This window comes from Castor canadensis, chromosome 14 (genome assembly GCF_047511655.1).
Source record: "Castor canadensis chromosome 14, mCasCan1.hap1v2, whole genome shotgun sequence".
Lineage (NCBI taxonomy): Eukaryota > Metazoa > Chordata > Mammalia > Rodentia > Castoridae > Castor > Castor canadensis.
Window position 1 is genome coordinate 20729960 of NC_133399.1, and position 20590 is coordinate 20750549.

The 20590-nt window shown below is 37.0% G+C and overlaps 1 protein-coding gene and 1 pseudogene across 1 annotated transcript; one reads left to right on the top strand and one right to left on the bottom strand.

Annotated features, from left to right (window-relative positions):
• Nucleotides 1-6019: 6019 nt before the first annotated feature.
• LOC141416164 (olfactory receptor 7A17-like) lies at nucleotides 6020-6988 on the bottom strand. Its single transcript, XM_074053267.1, has one exon. The coding sequence runs from the start codon at nucleotides 6986-6988 to the stop codon at nucleotides 6020-6022; it is 969 nt and encodes a 322-aa protein (XP_073909368.1).
• Nucleotides 6989-19458: 12470 nt separating this feature from the next.
• Nucleotides 19459-20191, top strand: LOC141416165 (olfactory receptor 7A10-like; annotated as a pseudogene).
• Nucleotides 20192-20590: the final 399 nt, after the last annotated feature.

The following is a 20590-nucleotide window of genomic DNA, read 5'->3' on the forward strand; positions in this document are numbered from 1 at the left end:
TCAAGACTGCCTTTACTGTGTCCCATAGGTTCCAGTAGGTTGTGTTTTCATTTTCATTGACTTCCAGGAACTTTTTAATTTCCTCTTTTATTTCACCAATGACCCATTCTTCATTAAATAATGAGTTATTTCGTTTCCAGCTGTTTACATGTTTTTTGTGTTGAGTTCTAGTTTTACTGCATTGTGATCAGATAGTATGCACGGTATAATTTCTATTTTCTAATATTTGCTGAGGCTTGCTTTGTGCCCTATGATATGATCTATTTTGGAAAAGGTTCCATGGGCTGTTGAGAAGAATGTGTATTGTGTAGAAGTTGGATGAAATATTCTATAGACATCAAGTAGGTCCATTTGATCTATTGTATATTTTAGATCTTGCATTTCTTTGTTGATTTTTTGCTTGGATGACCTATCTATTGATGATAATGGGGTGTTGAAATCTCCTACAACCACTGTGTTGGAGTTAATATCCTGGGTGGTTTCCTCTTTAATGTTGTCTATTTTTGTCCTGAGTTCATTTATCTATTTATTAATCGTGTTCTCTCTTTCACTTTGGTGTTTATTCACTGATTCTATGGTTTCCTTTATTTCTTCTTTTGCGTTTTCAAATTCTCTATTTTTGTTGTCTTGAAATTTCTTGAGTGTCTCCTGTACATTTTGGTTGACCATATCCAGTATCATCTCTACAAAATTCTCATTGAGTACCTGTAGTATGTCTTCTTCTACATTATTCTTGTGGGCTTCATTGGGTTCTTTGGCATAGTTTATCTTCATTTTGTTGGAGTCTGGATCTGAGTATCTGTTTTCTTCATTTCCGTCTAGTTCCTGTACTAAATTTTTTGCTGTGGGGATACTGATTTCCCTGTTTTTTCTGTCTTCTGGTCATTGCCCTTGGTGTTGTTACTATCCCTGTACTTGTCCACATCTTCCTAAGCCATCTGGGTGTGGGCGATTGGCAGTGACCCGGGAGCCCTCCTGGTTTCTCCATTTCACATGAAGTGGAGATTCTCTGCACTGGATGGAGGTGTGGAGGGGTCAAAGTTTTGCCTCTTCTCGATGGTTTTGCCTGCAAGGTGTGTCTCCAGCATTTCTCTAAGATTTCACTATAGGAGGCACGCTTTCTGCTTCCTCCCTCTAGCCATCATCTTGGAATCCTCTATAAATTGATTTCTAATGATGTCTGGCACTATGTGACTGCACTGAGAAATCAAATCCCTCAATCCATCATGGGAATAGTATAAATAGATAAGGAAATTATCAAACACTAAGAGTGAGAGGAGGATTTGGACTGTCTCCACTTTAAATAAATAATACATGTTTGAGGACATAGATTTGAACATTATATAATCTATACATTTCCTGAAACATCACATCCTATCCCATAAATGTGTAGATCCTTCATACATATTTTAAGGGCAAGAAAATGGTTATGTAAATATTAGTTGGTTTTAAAAGCTGTGAAGAAATTTGGGCTGGTAAGAAAGAGATTGAATGGAGGTGCATTTTTATGGTGTTCAGGCAAGACAGGTAAAAATGATGCCATATTAAAAGAGATTTCAGAAAAGGCAGGGTTGTAGGAACAAAGTTATTTCAGTGGTTTGTGTATAACAGTTAGAACGAGCAGTGCAAAGCCTTTATAATGTAGCCAGTTTCACACATCAATGTTCAGAACAAAACCATGGTGGTGACCATAATGAACAGGAGGGAAGAGAAGGTGAGATCTTTTCTGAGAATTTGGAGGTTGGTGATGACCTCCTTGTTGCTGAAGTAATCGAACTATTTTCAAGATATGGACTGCTACATTCCTGTGTTGTCATTGTACTTTGATTTCAGTGCCTCATTAACTATAATCAGTAAATGTATAACTATATATATATATATTATGTACAATCAATTGTGTTTAGACATGGGCACTTTTTACACCAGCATCATAATCAAAGTTACCTACGCACTCCTCACTTCTCATTGTCCTCGTGTCCCTTTTGTCTTTTGTTTGGTTTTATCAATTATTCTGGGCATAACAATACTTGAAGCATGAAACCCATCCTCGTAGTAAATTTTGGAGTACACAGTATCATATCATTACTGATAGGCAATTGATGTACAGCCTGTGTATTGAAGTTAGTTATATATACAACAATAACTTCTGTTCTTTTTTGGGAGTGGATTGTTGGACTGGGGTTTGAATTCAGGTCTTCTCACTTGCAAAGCAGGTGCTGTACCATTTGACTGATACCCAAGGTCCTAAAAAAGTAATATTATTCCAATTAACAAACAACTCTTAATTCCCCCTCTGCACGTAACCTAACTCCACCATTCTATCCCAGGCATTTATGAGTCTATTTTAGATATCTTATGTACATGGAATAATGCAGTATTTTCATCTCAAAAGTTTCTGTGGATCATAGTGGACCCTTCCTTTTACTCATTTTTCATTTAACCATTAGGGATCTGTATTGTGTCAAATTTTGATTCTAAAAGGACTCTACAAGGAAAATGGATCCACAGGTCAAGGTACTTGATGAACACAAATGCAAAAGTCCTCATAGAAAACTATGAAATCAGCAGTATCTTAAGTTAATAATTTCCAGTTTGCAATATATGAACTCTGGAAATTTGGATACAAGGGCTACCCACTCTATGGCACTCTCTATAAAATCCTGAAAATATGTCATTATAAATCATTCTGTTTCTTCATAGGCTTCCTAATTCTGGTTTTTATACCATATATAGGACTCATTGTTATTGTTTGCTGCCCTGGACACTGTAATATAATATCCAATTGGCCAAGTACTTACCCTGCTTTCATCAGTTTTGTGTTTTCTTAATGGTATAAAATTATAGGAAGGGTTCAAAAATGAGAAATTAAGAACTTATTTGAAAATAAGAAAGTGGTAAATAGACTCAATGCAAGTGTTTTAAATGTGGTTGAGTAAAAATTAAATCAACTCTCAATGAAGGTTAATTCCCTGAACAAAAGTCTCTCACTAATGTTTTAATTGACAAACAACTATAAATTAAATAATAACATATTCCAACCACAATGGAAGAAAGGAAGAAAGATTGTGAAAAATTATTTCATTATATGTAATTAGAGGTGGAGTTAACTGTGTTTTGACAATGGAAACTAAAAAACATTATTACTTTATTCTAATACCTCCCTGTGAGTTACTACTACACAGATGAGCAGGTGGATTACACACATCATCTCACTCACTCTTCACAGTGGCCGCATGGTGCTGAGTTTTTAACACATTGCTCACAAACAGGAGAAAGCAAGAAAAAAATGCTTTCTCTGCACAAGCGACATCTCACAGGGACTTGATATCCTCAGAGTTGGGAATACAAGAAGGAAATGTACCCAATGAACAGACATGCAGAGCTGTAAACACCTCCGCTGCTGTGGTCCCTGGGTGTGTACCACCTTGGTCTCTGCATGGTATGATTGCTTACTTTAGAAACTTCATGTGGTTCTGGGACTAGTGTTTGACCACTTCCTGCTGTTCTGTCAGGAAACCAAGCCTCAGTCTCCACTGTCAACTGTCAAACAAGGAATTTTGACTTCCACTGGGCAGACAGCTATCCAAAAAACTCATCCTGGTGAGTCTCAGAGCCTGGCAGGTGCTGCAGAGGAGCTTCTGAGAGATGGAAGACAAGAACACTTACCTAAGGTCACCCAAAAGGCAGTCCACTCTAGCCCAGAGAAGAGCAATGCAGGGACACTGTTGTCTATGAAGTGATGGCAATGGAAAGCTGGTTAGAAGTGTGGGCTCTAGGTTTTAAGGGGGCTCTAAGTGTAATTCACTGTGAGTAGAATTTCTGTCTACTGTCTTCTGCAGTTAGTTAGCAGGAAAATAGAAACAATGAATTACCTGTGGAAGGACATGCTGTGAAGTGAGGGCATTTCTTGATTCAGAGATGGAAAACCATGTTGATTGCCTTTTTTGTCATCATATGCCCATTTTGTATAGTTAAGAAAATTTCAATGAAATTGTCCACATTGTTTCTCTAATTACACTTTGCCATGGAAACACTTAAATTTTATTAAGTATAATATTTCTATGTTCTTACTTTAGAGTTTTAAATGAAGATGATTTTGCCCATCAATGAATTTACATGTAGTTTTTCTTGATGTATCTCAAAAGAGTATTATCTAATTCTGGATGTGGTTGTTCATACTTGTAATCGCAGCTCTCTGTTAGGCTAAGGCAGGACGATTGTGAGCTCAGTTCTAACCCAGGCAACACTGTGAAACATGACTTAAAGAGGAAAATAAAATGTATTGCTTATGTTCATAGTGAGATTCTTATTTCTCTGAATTTCATAAGATCCTTGATCTAAAGAACTAATTGCTCTTTCCAAAACACATGCATTCATACATCCCATTTTTTATTTAACTATTGAAGTTGTTTCCAAATGAGTTTAAATACAACTCTGTCAAATGCTAAATGCCCCTGTACATGAAGGAATAATTCCTGATTCATTCAACAAGTAGTATCTGAGTATTTGCTATGTACCACAATAGTCAAAGGACATTCTTTATTATATATGTATATTTGTACCAGACTTTGCCAATTTATGTATTAACCATCTTTAAAGCATTAAATTATTGATGTTATATACCTTCTTTCATTTAATGCTTGATGTTTTACTCAATTTTATACCATGTGTTTGTTTTTAAATTACTAATTTAAACCAGGTTTTCTTTCCCTATCATTCTTTTCATTTTATCATTTCTCCTCTTTAACTGTATTTTATGTGATAAGGACAAATTCTCAATACCACTTGAGGACAGAAAGGTGAACAAAACAAACCCGTCTCTGCTCATTTGGATCTTGCATGATGCTATTAAGACAGCACAGTGGAATAAATATGCGTGTGTATTACACTCCCTTCAGGAGTCGTATTTAGGAGTTCACTGTGTTGGAGGACAGACTTTTCATGTTTGTACAGGATTTTATAGATTACAGTGTGGGGAATCCATTGCATGTTGGATGATGACCACGACTAGGATGGGAGGGTGTCCGCTGGATTTGTCCAAAGTCTTCAAAACTGAAAGACTGAAACAACTCAGAAAATGTGACAGACAGGGAAATATGACACACAGGCCTGTGTCATCTACTGTTTTCCATTAAAAACCAATTGGTGCTTATCTTTCTGTGTCTGTCTTAGTTTACTGAAGAACAGATGGCAATTGGGCTTCCTTGTGCACCCTAAAAGGTTGATCTCACAGAGTCGAGATTGGAATAACATTTCAAGGACAAGGAAGGTTGATCAACAAGTACTCAAACATAAGGAATAAAGTTTGGTGTTCCATTCCACAGTCTAGTGACCATAATGCATTATTTACTTCAAAATACCTAGAAGTGAGGACCGTGAGTAATCTCAGCTCAGAAAAATGAGCAAATGTTTGTTGTGATAAATATGCTAGTTATCCTAATTTTATAAATGCATAAGGTATACATATATTGAACCAGAATCAGACTAGGTGTCCATCAGCAGATGGATGGATAATAAAATGTAGTTAACATACTTTGAATTATTATTCAATCACAAAGAATGAAATTATTTAATTTGCAGGAAAATGGATGAAATTGGAGGTCATCATATTTAGCAAAACGGCCAGACTCAGAAAAACAAACATGTATTTCTCAACTATGCAGAATCTGAATCTTAAAAGGACATAAAAATAAAAAAGGGGATGAACTGTGAGATAGGGACATGATGATCAGGAATGGGGAGGAAGAAAATAGAGGGTATTGGGTTGTGAATTTGACCAAAGTCTATAGTGTACATATATGAAAATTTCATAAATTTGTACAATTGGTATACATTGAAGAAAAGATAACAAATTGCCATAGGATGTATTAGGACGTTCATTAGTACATAAAGTATTTTTCAGAAAAGTGATTTTCTTAAATTATATATAGGGAATGTCAAACAATGGAAATTACAGCTCTACTTCCATAACATGACCAAAGAATAAATATTACTGGTTCTAAGTATTTGTGCTCTATGATCATAGACATATCTTAAATCTCATTACAATTGGCACTTTTGAAGTTTTCTTCCCAAGGAGTCTTTTTAGAGCACTCTTCATGTCTTTATTCCTCAGACTGTAGATGAAGGGATTCAGCATGGGGGTGACCACCATGTACATCACTGAGGCTGCTGCAGTAGAGTGTGAGTTGTGGGTTGCCGCTGAACTAAGATATACACCTATGCATGTACAATAAAATAAGGAAACTACTAACAAGTGAGACACACAGGTAGAAAATGCTTTGTTCTTCCCATGAGTTGATGAGATTGCACGGATGGAAGAAACTATCTTGGAGTAAGAGTAAACAATGCCAGCAAGGGGACCAATAGCTAGTAGCACAGCTGCCAAATATATCACTACATCATTAAGCAAGGTGTCAGAACAGGCACGGTGCACCACCTGATCAAGTTCACAGAAAAAGTGGGGGATTTCCAAATCTGTACAGAAGGATAGTCGCAGCACCATTAAGCTTTGTAACAAGGAATGCAGGGAACTAATGATGGTGGATACCAGAACCATCAGCACACACAGTCGGGTGTTCATGATCACTGTGTAATGCAGGGGGTGACAAATGGCTACAAAGCGGTCATAGGCCATCACAGAAAGGAGTAAGTCATCTAGCCCTGCAAAAAGCAGTAAGAAGAACATCTGTGTGATACAGTCCGCATAGGTAATGACCTTCTTCTGTGTCTGGATATTCACTAGCATTTTGGGGATACTTGTAGAGGTGAAGCAGATGTCCACAAAGGACAAGCTGGAGAGGAAAAAGTACATGGGTGTGTGCAGGTGGGAATCTGAGATGACGGCCAGGATGATGAGCAGGTTCCCAAGCAAGGTGATCAGGTACATGCAGAGGAAAAGCCCATATATCAGAGGTTGCAGTTCTCCTTCTTCTGCCAAACCTAGCAGAATAAATTCTGAAATTTGTGTATTATTTTCTGGTTCCATCTGGTGGATGTGACTACCAACAAGAAAGAAATAACATCACTAAGTTTCAAACAAATGTGTATTGCTCATATAATTGAAATGCTGTAATTTGTGGGTTATAATCAAGAAATTCCTTCAAGTCTTTTCCATAGTACTTAGTTCCCTTTAAGGTATCCCTATCCAACTAATTATATATTCTTATCTATTCTGAGTCTTTTACCTATGGGGTCATTATTCTACAGCATTATGAAGACTTCATTTCATGAATTAGAAGACACTGAGTGCCAACCATGTTCCATCCGTTGTCTAGGAATAGGTAAAGGTTACTGAAAAGCAAACTTCCCTACAAGCTGACAATGGGAAAATAATATAAGGATATAAGGAAGTAGTCACATAACTAGACAAGGCAGCACATGCCTAAGATCCCAGCAATTGGGACACTGAGGCAGGTAGATCACAATTTCCAGGCTAACTTGGACTGCACTATGCTAGCTAGAGTGACATGGCAACCTTCTTTAAAAACCTAAACAGAAAAAAAAGAGGTATTCTTGTAAACTATCAGACAGTGTTAAATGCCCTAAATAAAAAGAAGGCTGGTAAGAAGGAAAGAGTGGATAATGGGTGTCCTTTTATGGAGGTCCAGTCGAGAACAATAGAGAAGGTTACATTTGAGCAAAGACCACAAACTAGACAGGTTGGGTTCTGCAAGTTTGACTGGGGAATTTTTGTCTGCCAGGAAGTTCTGACATGGAAACACCCCAGAGAACGTGATTGTTTCAGAAGTTTGAATCTAAAACAGAAGCCACGGTGTTGAAGGGAATGAGCAATAGGGAGTCATAACAGAGGATGTCAAAAGCTTTAAGGGCTGTGGCTGCCTCATTTACTTGCCGTTCTTTGCACTTTAATTTTTTATAATGCATATTAATTGTAAAGATTAATGGGATTCCCTATGATATCTCCATAAATGCATTCTTGTACTTTATTTGCTTCACAGGCATAACTTCAAAATATACATAACAGTCCCTATTTTTGCCTATGGTTAATTAACATTCTGAGTCACATTACAGAATAGTTTAAGTAATCTCCAAAGAGGACACACACACACACACACACACACACCCCGTTGGCCACCTAAGTTCATGTTACTACCAAGCTTTGCTCACCCCAGCCACATTGTTTAGGAAAAGAATGGATACAAAGCAAGCTATTAACATTACATTATATTTCCTCAGCATACCCCAAATCCAGATGGTAAGCTTCCCATGGGTGTATGATTTTGGTGCTCCATTATGAGATGACCATTTTATGCCCTAGAAATAATGAAACATACAATAAAATTCTCCTTTATAAACATAGCACAGAAATAAGCATGAAAGATGAAAAATACTTAGTACACTCAGCAAGTCTCTGAAAGAGTGTCCTGAATAGAGAGATTCTTGGCTTTGGAGACATCCTGACTCTGCCTTTTTTTCCTTGATGCAGCATATGAGTAATATAGCAGCAAAAATAAGTTATCTGAAAGAGAAAGGAGTGATCTCTATGTAGTATCAAGACTTTATACATACAACCCAAGATAAAAATGAGCAAAAGTATTAAAGCCAATATTCACAAAATAAACATAAAAAGTAAAACAAAAGTAGAGAATTTTGAAAGAAGAAACAGGAAGAGGCTGGAATAAATAATCTTAAATGCAAAACTCATTGAATCAGAAAAGCAGAATTTGAATGTTAGATCTATGAAATATTAGTTGTTTTAACTTTGAGAGCCAAGTGACATATTAAAATGTTAGTATCCTCTCTTTCATGTCAGGAAGAGCTATGTCCATCAACCTAAGGTAATTGATCTATCAACATATGCAACTTAATCAATGCATGTAAAGTCATTAGCACAGCTCCTATCTGTAGGTAAATCAGTTAATATTACTGATGAATTTTTGTTTTAACTTTTCAAATGGCCTCGATTTTTCCTCACTTCTGTGTCCAATAATATAAACTTATTTTAGTTTGTTATGATCTCCCCCATCTATTACAGTTTTCCTACTCCGTAAGCCTAAAATTTCCATATTGGTGTCAAAGTTGAAAAGAAACAAGAGAGAAAAATAACAAAACTCTATTTGGGACTGAGCAAAATGATTATGTTCTGGGACATAATCTACTGCAAGCCACACTTGAATTCAAAGAGAGAAAGATAAGTATTTCTTAGCAAAGGGAATAAATTAATGTAAGTTTCTTTGTTAAGATTTAAAGCAATTTGGTCTTTTAGACTTGAGTCAGAGGTTGGCATCTGCTCATGGGTAGAGGTGATCTTCCTGGCCGAGCATCTTACTTGAAATATAGCAATTTTGAATAATGTGCAAGATAACCTTAATTACAGAAATGAATGTAAAATAGGGACTGAAAATGAGGGGAAGGAGAGGGTTAAGGGGATGAATATGTCAAAATTCTTTACACGCAAGTATTAAAATAGTGTAATGAAACCTATTAAATTATTTAAAAAGGGAAGAGGGAATACCTCTGAGTAATAGAAGGGCTGAATTTAATCAAAGTTCATTATATGCATGTATGGAAATATCACAATGAAATCCCTTTATACAATCAATACACACTAATAAAAAAGAAATCTGTGCATACATATTTAGGAAGTACTTGAGACATTTCTCATTTTATAGAGGAAGAATAAGATCTCCTTTTCTCATGTTTTCCCATCTCTGAATACCGTCTTTGTTTGACAAGAGTAACTTCATCTTGATATTAGCATTTTTTGCCTTACTAAAAAGGTCATCCAAATCTTGGACCTATTTGACCCCTACTGGAGAATTAAGTGGAAGAAAGTTCTGTTGTCTCAAATATGAGGTTTGACTCCCTGTGACCAACACACCAGCTTGTCTCTCACACTGCTCTGCCTCTCCCACATTCTTCCCCTCCACATACCTCACCCCTCCACACCTCCAGACAGTGCAGAGCATCTCCACTTCACATTAAACGGAGAAACCAGGAGGGCCCCTGGGCAGCCAGTCACCCCCGCCAAGACGGCTAGGGAAAGCGTGGACAACTTGAGCTTAGTGGTACCACAGTACTCCCACAGGCAACGCTGGGCCAGAGCAGCATAGCCCCCTGGACAGACGGACCTCCACCAGGAGAAAAAAGAGAAACTGAGTAATAAGCAATAAGAACAACAAAGACACACGGGAAAGAGGGTGGAGCGCATGGAGCACCAAAGATTGGGGGAAGGGAATCCTTCACAGAACTGTAAATAAACAAGCCAGGCTGGCGGGAGCGGGGGCGTGCACCCAGCAACCAGGAGCAGGAAATCTTATGAGAGTGGCAGAGGGAGGAAAACTCCACAGGAGAGGAGTGAAGACCCACTTCCCACGTGAGCTGTATACAAACACGCAGGCTTGAGAAAGCGGGTGCAGTGTCACCTCCCTGAGTGTGCTTGGAAAGGGGAAAACTTGTACCAGAGGCTCGTGCACAGGAGAATTCCGAGTAAACAAATCCTGCAGGTCCAGGTGAGTGCTAAGCTGATCCCTGGAATCTGCATAAATAACGGCTCCAGCAACAGCAGGCTGAAAGCAGTGGACAGGCAAGCAACAGCCGCAGATACCATTCACAGACCTGTCTCCAGACTCTTTTTTTTTCTCTCTCCCTGCCTTTGATGAGAAAACAACTGAACTACACCTGCATGCTGAAAAACTTACTGAAACTGTATTGCATTTGATCTTGGGACACTTTGTGGAGTTTTTTTGTGGGTGTGCAGTTTTGTTCAACTACAGAACAACATCTGAGGCACCATCTCCAGGACTGGAGACTGAGATGATGAGACAACTACAGAACAACATCTGAGGCACCATCTCCAGGACTGGAGACTGAGATGGACACCAAATTATTAAGACTGAAACTTCATTGCATTTGAACTTGGAGGGGTTTTTTTATTTTTTTATTTTCTATTTTTCATTTTGTTTTATTTATTTATATATATATTTTTTTCTTTCATTTACTTATTTTTTATTTTTATTCTTATCTTTATCCTTTTTATTTTTTATTTTCAAACCTCTCTCTGTCTCTCGAATACCTGTTCAGCTTACTGTCGATTAGTACACCAATGCTCCCTGTTTATACCTGTGAAATTTTCTTGTTTGATTCCTTGTTTTGTTTTCTCCTACTTGTCTGTTTATTTGTTTTTCCCTTTTCTTTAACTTCTTGCTTTCCATCTCCTCTCACCTTTCCATTCTAAATATTACCATTGTTATTATTACAAGCTAGAAAATACTTAATTGCACACAGTACAGGAGAGTAACAGCACCAAGGACAATGACAAGAAGACAGAAAAAACAGGAAGCCAGTTTCCTCACAGCAAAAAATTAGTTCAGGTACCAGAGGGGAATGAAGAAAACAGATACTCAGATCCAGACTCCAACAAAATGAAGATAAACTATGCCAAAGAACCCAATGAAGCACACAAGAATAATTAAAAAAAAGACATACTACAGGTACTCAATGAGAATTTTATAGAGACGTTACTGGATATAGTCACCCAAAATGTACAGGAGACACTCAAGAAATTCCAAGACAACAAAAATAGAGAATTTGAAAAAGCAAAAGAACAAATAAAGGAAACCACAGAAGCACTGTATAAACACCAAAGTGAAACAGAGAACACGATTAATAAACAGATAAATGAACTCAGGACAAAAATAGACAACATTAAAGAGGAAAACACCCAGGATATGGAAAACCTCAGAAAAAAGAACTAAGAGATAGCATAGATAAATGGGACTTCATAAAACTAAAAAGCTTTTGTTCATCAAAAGAAATGGTCTCTAAACTGAAGAGAACACCCACAGAGTGAGAGAAAATATTTGCCAGCTACACATCAGACAAAGGACTGATAACCAGAATATATAGGGAACTTAAAAAACTAAATTCTCCTAAAACTAATGAACCAATAAAGAAATGGGCAAGTGAACTAAACAGAACTTTCTCAAAAGAAGAAATTCAAATGGCCAAAAAGCACATGAAAAAATGCTCACCATCTCTTGCAATAAAGGAATGCAAATTAAAACCACACTAAGATTCCACCTCACCCCTGTTAGAATAGCCATCACTAGCAACACCACCAACAACAGGTGTTGGCGATGATGCAAAGAAAAAGGAACCCTCTTACACTGTTGGTGGGAATGTAAACTAGTACAACCACTCTGGAAAAAAATTTGGAGGCTATTTAAAAAGCTAAACATTGATCTACCATTTGATCCAGCAATACCACTCTGGGGGATATACCCAAAAGACTGTGACACAGGTTACTCCCAAGGCACCTGAACACCTATGTTTACTGAGGCACTATTCACAATAGCCAAGTTATGGAAACAGCCAAGATGCCCCACCACTGACGAATGGATTAAGAAAATGTGGTATCTATACACAATGGAATTTTATGCAGCCATGAAGAAGAACGAAATGTTATCATTCACTGGTAAATGGATGGAAGTGGAGAATATTATTCTGAGGAGGGTTAGCCAGGCTCAGAAGACCAGTAATGGTATGTTTTCCCTCATATGTGGACTTCAGATGAAGGGCAATTGCAGCAAGGTGATTGGACTTTGGTTACATAATAAGGCAAGAGCACATAAGGGAGGTATGAAGATAGGTAAGAAACCCAAAAAACATGATAGTATTTGATGTCCTCCATGCAAAGGAACTAATTCAGAAACTTTAAAGTGACAGAGGCCAATAGGAGAAGGGGACCAGGAACTAGAGAAAAGGTCAGTTCAAGAAGAATCAACTTAGAATCTAACACATATGGACATGAAAGCAATGCGAGGAATCTTCCTGTATAGCTATCCTTATCTGAACCAGCAAAAACATTTTGTCCTTCTTATTATTGTTTATACACTTTCTTCAACAAAATTAGAGATAAGGGCAGAACAGTTTCTGCCTAGAAGTGAAGGGGGTGGGGGACAGGGAGGGGGTGGGGGGAAAAGAGAGTGGGTGTGGGGTAGAGGGGGATATGACCCAAACATTATATGCACATACGAATAAATGAAAAAAATAAAGGAATTGAAGAAAATATGAAAAAATGAATGGATCTGTATATACCAATTATGAATTTGAGAAAAAAATCATGAAAACTTCCAATTTTTAATAGCCTCAAAAGGTCACAAAATACCTAAAAATAAATCTACAACTAACAATTTGAAAGGCCTGTAGAAAGTTACAAAACATTGAAGAAAGGAGCTGAAGAAGACACTAGAAATTTAAAGACCTCCCCTATTTGCAGATCGACAGAAATACTATAGTGAAAATGACTCCAGGACTGATAGAAATGTACAGATTTAATTGAAGCCCCATCAAAATTCCAATGCTATTCTTCACAAAATAGAACAAACAATCCTAAAGTTTATATGGTAGCCTAAAAGACCTGATAGCCCAAACAGTACTCAGGAAAAAGATTAATGCTGTAGGTACCACAATGTCTGATTTCCAATTATACTCAATTCATAGTAACAAAAACAGCATGATACTGGCATAAAACAAACAGTAGACTATAGAACAGAGTAAAATAGGAGAGACACAAACGTACCAACACAACTACAGCCATCCAACATGAGACAAAGTTGCTAAAAAGTTGATTAAAGAAAAGAGTGTCTTCAACAAATGGTACTGGGAAAACTGCAAATCCAAGTGTAGAAAACTGAAACTATATTCAATTATATATATTCTCTCACACTGTAAAACAATCAATTTAAAATGTTTCAAAGATCTTAATCTTAGAACTGAAGCTTTGAAACTAACACAGGAAAATGCTTGAAAGAAATAGTCACAGGTAACAGCTTTCTGAACAATATTCCAATTGCTCAGGAAACAAAAGCAAGAATTGACAAGTGGGATTGAATCGAATTAAAAAGTTTTTGATCATCAAGGGAAAAAGAAATTACCAGAAGAAGAGTCACCCCACAGAGTGGGATTGCTATTTGTCATCAAAGCATTTTTATCTAAAATATACAAAGGGCAAAAAGTAGACAGCAAATTATCAAATAGTCCAATTAATAAATGTGCAAATAAATTGGACAGTTCTCAAAAGAAGAAGTACAAATGGCCAATAACCACAGGAAGGAATGTTCATCTTTTTTAGCCATAAACAAAGTCCATATCAAATGACCTTCGTCAGCATGGCAACTGTCAAAAACATACGCTGATGAAGATGTAGGCAAAAGGCATGCTTAGACAGTGTTGGTGAGCATGGAAATTACTGCATCCACTGAGGAGTTCATTATGAAAACTACAAATAGAACTACCCTATGATCCTTCTGTAGGACTCCTGGACATGAATGTAAGTCAGCATAGTATAGAAACACCTGAAACTGACCATGTTGTCTTGTCCAGCTCAAGGTTGTACCCTCTGAGGAAAAACACCAGGGGACATATTTATACTTCCCTACCTGCTCGTTAGGTATATTTCCAATTATTACTCCATAGCATGATCACTTCATTCCCATGGGACATTTGTCTGAATAGAAGAAATTTTTCAGCTCATCCTATGATCCCAAGAGAACTGGTTAACAATGAAGTGAATCCAGTCTTTATGGGCTTTCCATGAACCTTCCTGCCTTCTTAAATTGTAACATCCCTAGTGTTTTGCCCAATCCTTACTTCCAATCATCTCCAGAGTCTGAGGCACCTGCCTTTGCTACATTCCATGGAGTTTAAAATCTCATTGCATAGACAGGACACAGCTCTTGACAGATTCAGAAAATTCCCATTCCCTGTTCATTGAGGGAGACAACCATATTCATTTGTAAAACCATGGGATGTTAACACAACCCTTATGTTTCTTTAAATAAATATTTATACTTCCTGGAATGACTAAGTATAACTCATCTATATGTGCTTTATCACACGTACCTAGGAGATACGATTTTTGTGGTGAAGACACCAAATATCAATTCAAGTATTTTCCCAGAACAGAATATATCGGTAATTAGTCATCACATTGTGTAGTAGATTTCTTGAACTTATTCCTTGTTATCTATTTGTTATTTGTATCCTTTGGCCAACATCTCACCTCTTTTCAAGCAACTCAGTCCATAACAACCATAACGACCATCACTCTTCTCTTAATTAATATCTTTTAAACCAAAGTTGTGAGTTGTAGATGTTAGGTCATGTGACATTTATCTTTCGCTGTCTGGCTTATTTCACTTAAATAATGGCCTCTGATGATATCTATGCGGTCTCAAGTGATAGTTCATCTGTTTTATGACAGTATCTCAATTCATTATCACATTATCCATTCACCCATTAATGGACAATTGGTAGATTTCCTATCTTGGCTATTTTGAGTAATCTTGCAGTGAATATGAAAGTTCACGTGTCTTTTGAGATAGCAATGTCATGTCCTTTGTTTATATACCGAGTTGTGGGTGTACTGGGCCACGCTGTAACTTAATTACTGAGCACCATGGTCCTGTGTTAGAGTCATGTGGAGGCATGTAGAGGCTTCTCCACCCACAGTGCTCCCATGCAACTCAGTTCTGATTTTAGGTTGTCAGATATTACACACAATAGCTCAGTTTCTGTCTGAAACTTTACAGTGGATTCTTATGTACTTCCTTCATGATAGAAACTCATTTATGTACCTTGGGTCTTTGTACATAAACTTGGAAAAACTTACTTAAGTATGCAGATTATGTGTGAACTAAGTGATCATTGAAACTTGGAGAAAATTTATTGTAGTATAATGACTGTTCAAGATGACAGTGAAATATCACCGTCACCTTGCCCCTCATTTTCTATGTTTACTATTAAACTACAAATATTTGCTATTGGGAGACATCATTCTGATGGGGAAGGCCCAGGTAGCACAGTGCCTGGAGTCCACTAAGCTGTATAGACCTCTTGGGTACCTTTTCTGAGTCATGGAGACTCCAGATGGTTACATTAATTCCTTGTAGACTCTTTCAAACAGTTTTTACTCTGGTGTCCTGTTGTATCTATCTATAAAAGTGATAGTTCTTCGTCCATTAAATCCTGTTCCTTTCATCCTCCATGCTAGAAGTCAACAGAAGTATGAAATGCTTGCATGTCTTTTCCAAAACTCTGTTATGTAAAATGAATATACCTAATGTTCTACAGCAGTGTATGGACCTCACAATAGCCTATCATATTATTTATGAGTAATTAAAGTGAGAATTTTGAAAGCTTCAAACAAAAAGAATGAAATATTAACAATTAATCAGTAGTTAATACTGTTTGATCAGTACACATTGTGTACATGTACTTAAAGAACTATCATACGGTACCCACATTTATATGAAAATTTTTGTGTTAATGAAAAAATGTGAAAGTTGGAAATGTTAACTACTATGTTATTACAAACTTATTCTGTAGGATTATACCCTGTATCCATAAATTTATGCATGTAGCATGATAATTTATTAAAAACTAAAACTTCAGGCTTACATACAGTTTTAAATGTAGCCATGGTCACTCCCTTCTTTTCAACAATAATTTATTTTAAAAAATCTATAAGAATGATACTAAGAACAATTATGCATCTGTACACCAATGTACAGATGATTCTGTCAATAAACACTTTGTAAGCTGGAAATGTCGTGCACATATCATGAATTCAATCCGTGGAATCTGCAAACACCATAGATTAGCAGCACTGTGGTCTGTTAAGAATTGGTTTTCACCCTGGGGAGCATGTGGCTGACTTGGAGCTTAGTTACTGTCCAACATTGTGCCATGTATCACTGGCCCAGAAAATAAAAAACTCAAATATTCAAAATAAGGTTTTCAATGAATACCTTGATGTATCATCAAAAAGTCTAAAAATCATATACTTGTATTACTTACTTCATAAACTCAAATATTTTTATTTAAAATTTTGAACTAGAGAAGAAATGATAGTTTAACATGTGGTACATTTGAGACTCAACAAAGGCAGTGCTAAGAGAGATGTTTAGAGTTATTAATGCCTACAGCAAAAATTCAGAATGATCTGAAATAAGTAATTCAGCAATTCACATCAAGCTGCTAGAAAACCAAGAGCAAACCAAACTCCAAAGAATATATGGAAATAAATAATAAAGACTGTGGGAGAGATAAATGAAATGAAGAATAAAAGAACAATATAAAGAATTAATGGAAGAAAAATTTAGTTCTTCAAAAGGATAATAAGATTGACAAATCCTGAGCCCAACTAACCAAAGACAGAGAGAGAAATCTCAATAAAATTAAAGGTGGGAAACTAACTATCATAATACAAACCAATGAAATTCATAGGATTACTATAGCTTTGTTTGAAAATTTATATTCTAATAATCTGAAAAATCTAGACGACATGGATAAATTTCTAGGTACATATGACCTGCGAAAATTGAACCAGTAGGTATTTTGTGTTTTCTGTTTTACTTTTGTTTGTCTATTTTTTTGATGGTACTGGGTGGCTCTGGGGCTTGATCTCAGGGCCTCACACTTGCCTGGCTTGCATTCTATGACTTGAGTGGCTCAACAAGTCTGTGTATTTTCTGCTATGGATGTTCAGTCTATGTGAGATCACCAAAACTCAATAATTCATTTTGTGTTCTGAGAAACTTTCTTTTGTTCTTTTATGATTGTGCTAGTTCTCCCGGGGACAGGGTTGGAATAAGAATGCATCCAGAATACATACAGTGACATTGTTTCACAGCCTCTGAAGGACCACCACAACACATTAGACCTCCCACACCTTAAGCTCATTTAATGTGTCTCCCATCCTCTCCCCATCTCTCCCTTTCTTTCTCTCTCTCTCTCTCTCCATTATTCCTCTTTCTTTATTCCTCTTGTTTTCCCTATTCCCACTGAGAATTTTTGTGATCTTTCCTTTGCTCTGGTAGATATTTCTTTAAACAAAGTAGAAAATTTCCATAGCATAGGATAGCCACACATTTAAATGTGGTTGGGCAATTTACAATGTGGAATTTCTATGTTTCATTCATACATCCATCTGAATAAACAAAATTGGATACACAGAGCAAGCTTGCTATCTCTTCATTTCCAATAGTAGAACTGGGGGTGAGAGTAACATGGAACAAACCACAGCATGTAACATTTTTCAAGTGGGGTATGTGTCTTTGTGCTTGTAATTAGGAGTGAGAGTAAGTTTAGGAGAATGGGGTTTTGTCTCAAAATATCGCAAAATGTAACCCATACTATCGAAGCCAGACAATAAGAAAACAAATGAATAGGGATGCATTTTCAGTTTACAAGGCATCTTTGGAGCCAACTTAAAATAAAAATACAAGTACATCTGCACACACTGACTCCTTGTGTCTGGACACTTCAACATCAATTAATACATTTATATTTCATTGTTCTCCATCACTGTCTCTTGTCACTTTCCTTGCTCATCCTTGTAGTCACACTGGCTTCCTCTTGCCCTTGAACATTTGAGTTAGGCAATGTTCTGAGGGGATTTATACATAGCACTCATCCTGCCAGGCACAAACAAAGATGAATTTTGGGGTTCCTCCTTGCCTTCCTGGAGACTTTTTTTAAGTGTCACCTTTCTGCTGGCTTTGCCTGATAATCCAGTAAAAATAACACTGCCTGTGAACTTCTCCTTTATATTTCTTTTATGTTTTGATAGGGCCTGTCACCATCTGTCATAACATTTGATAATTTGCTTACCTAGGTAAATATTCTTTTTTTTCTGGTATTGCTATACCACTAGAATCACACCTCCAACATGTATTCTTGAGTTATTTTTTCAGGTAGGTCTTGCATTTTTTTCTAGTGGCAGCCTGGACCATGTTCCTCCTACTTTACCACCATGCTTAGCTGGTAGGATAAGCACATTCCACCATAGCCTTATTTTTTGAGATGGGGCTCTTGCTAACTTTTTCCTGCACTAGCCTCAAAACAGGATCCTTCTGATCTCCATATGTCTAGCAGCTAGAATTATATGCAGGAGTGACTACACCCAACCCTTTTTGAATTTTGTTTCATTTGATGATTTTTTTTCACTTATTATATTGCAGGAAGATTTGATTTTTTGCACAAATAAGTTTTTTCTTGCACTGTGCTAGCTACATTTATCAGAAAATTGTATTTGTCCAATGCATAAGATTAGTGTTTATAGTTTTTTAGTACATTACATCTTGGAAAAAGGCAGAGAGGAGGTAGGAATTCTAAATCAGAGCTTGTAAGGGGGGATAACTTATCCAGGAGTAGATGCATATGCAAAACCTAGGAATTCAAGTCTTGACTATAGAATACACATTACAGGATTTCTGTCAGGTTGATTTTGCATAATTGGGTCATGTTCTTTTTTCTCCCTTTTTTTTTGTTAGCCACATCAACCATAGGGGGTCAGAGGATGACAGGCAAATTTCAGAATTCTTACTTCTAGGGATTTCTGAGGACCCCAGTTTGCAACCCATTCTTTTGGGGCTGTTCCTGTCAATGTACCTAATCACAACACTTGGGAACTAGCTCATCATCCTGGACATGATCTCAGACTCCCACCTGCACACACCCATGTTCTTCTTCCTCTCTAACCTGTCTTTTGTGGACATCTGTTTAATCTCCACTACCATCCCAAAGAAGCTGGTAAACATCCAGACAGAGATCAAAGTGCAAGTACATTTCTTCATACCATTTATAAAGTTGGACTTCCTTCTACTAACTGTGATGGTCTATGACCACTTTGTGGCCATTTGTCAAATCCTGCATTACACAGTCATCATGAACCCCCAATTCTGCTGCTGGTGGTTCTGGTGTCCTGGGTAATGAGTCACCTTGCAAAGCTGCAAAGCTTAATGGTGTTGTGACTGTCCTTTTGTGCACACTCAGAAATCACACAACTTTTGTGTGAACTGAATCAGGTAATCCACAGTGCCTGTCCTCAGACTTTTCTTAATGATATGGACACATATTTCTAGCTCTGTTGCCGGCTGGTGGTCCAGTTGCTGCCATCCTTTACTTCCACTCCAAGGTATTTTCCTCCATCCATGCAATTTCTTCAGCTCAGGGGAAATACAAAGTATTTTCTACCTGTGCATCTCACCTCTCAGTTGTATCCTTATTTTATTGCTCAGGCCTAGGTATCTACCTTAGTTCTACTTCGACAGAATATTCACACTCAACTGCAATAGCTTCAGTGATGTTTTATGCAGTCACTTCTATGTTACATGGCTTCATCTATAGTTTGAGGAATAAAGATAGCAAGAGTGTTTTTTAAAAAAATTTTGATATGGAATCTCTTAAAGATCCAATTGAACTGAGACTGAAGAACTGTCCATGATTGTTAGACTCAGGTCTTCTGGGTCAGACCTGGGAATCTTTGATCACATAGTGAATGTTGAACCTTTTCATTTTATTTTTTGCTGGAGTTTCTGTATCTGTGATTTCAGCTTCTCTGTAAACTTCAAATGCAGGGACCTTTCCAAGCTCTGGGACTTCTAGTGTTTGCTACATTTCTATCCCAATAAACTCTCCTGCCTCACCCACACACAAAGAAGTTCAAATATAAAACACACTTTATTAAAATTTCTGCTCTCCATAACATCAAATCATCTCCATTTCATCATTTTCCAATTTTCCCAAATGTTTTTCAATCTTTGAGTTAAAAATATTTGGA

What these genes read in the sequence shown, in the direction of transcription:
- LOC141416164 (XM_074053267.1), bottom strand. Translation starts at nt 6,988, where the DNA reads ATGGAACCAGAAAATAATACACAAATTTCAGAATTTATTCTGCTAGGT.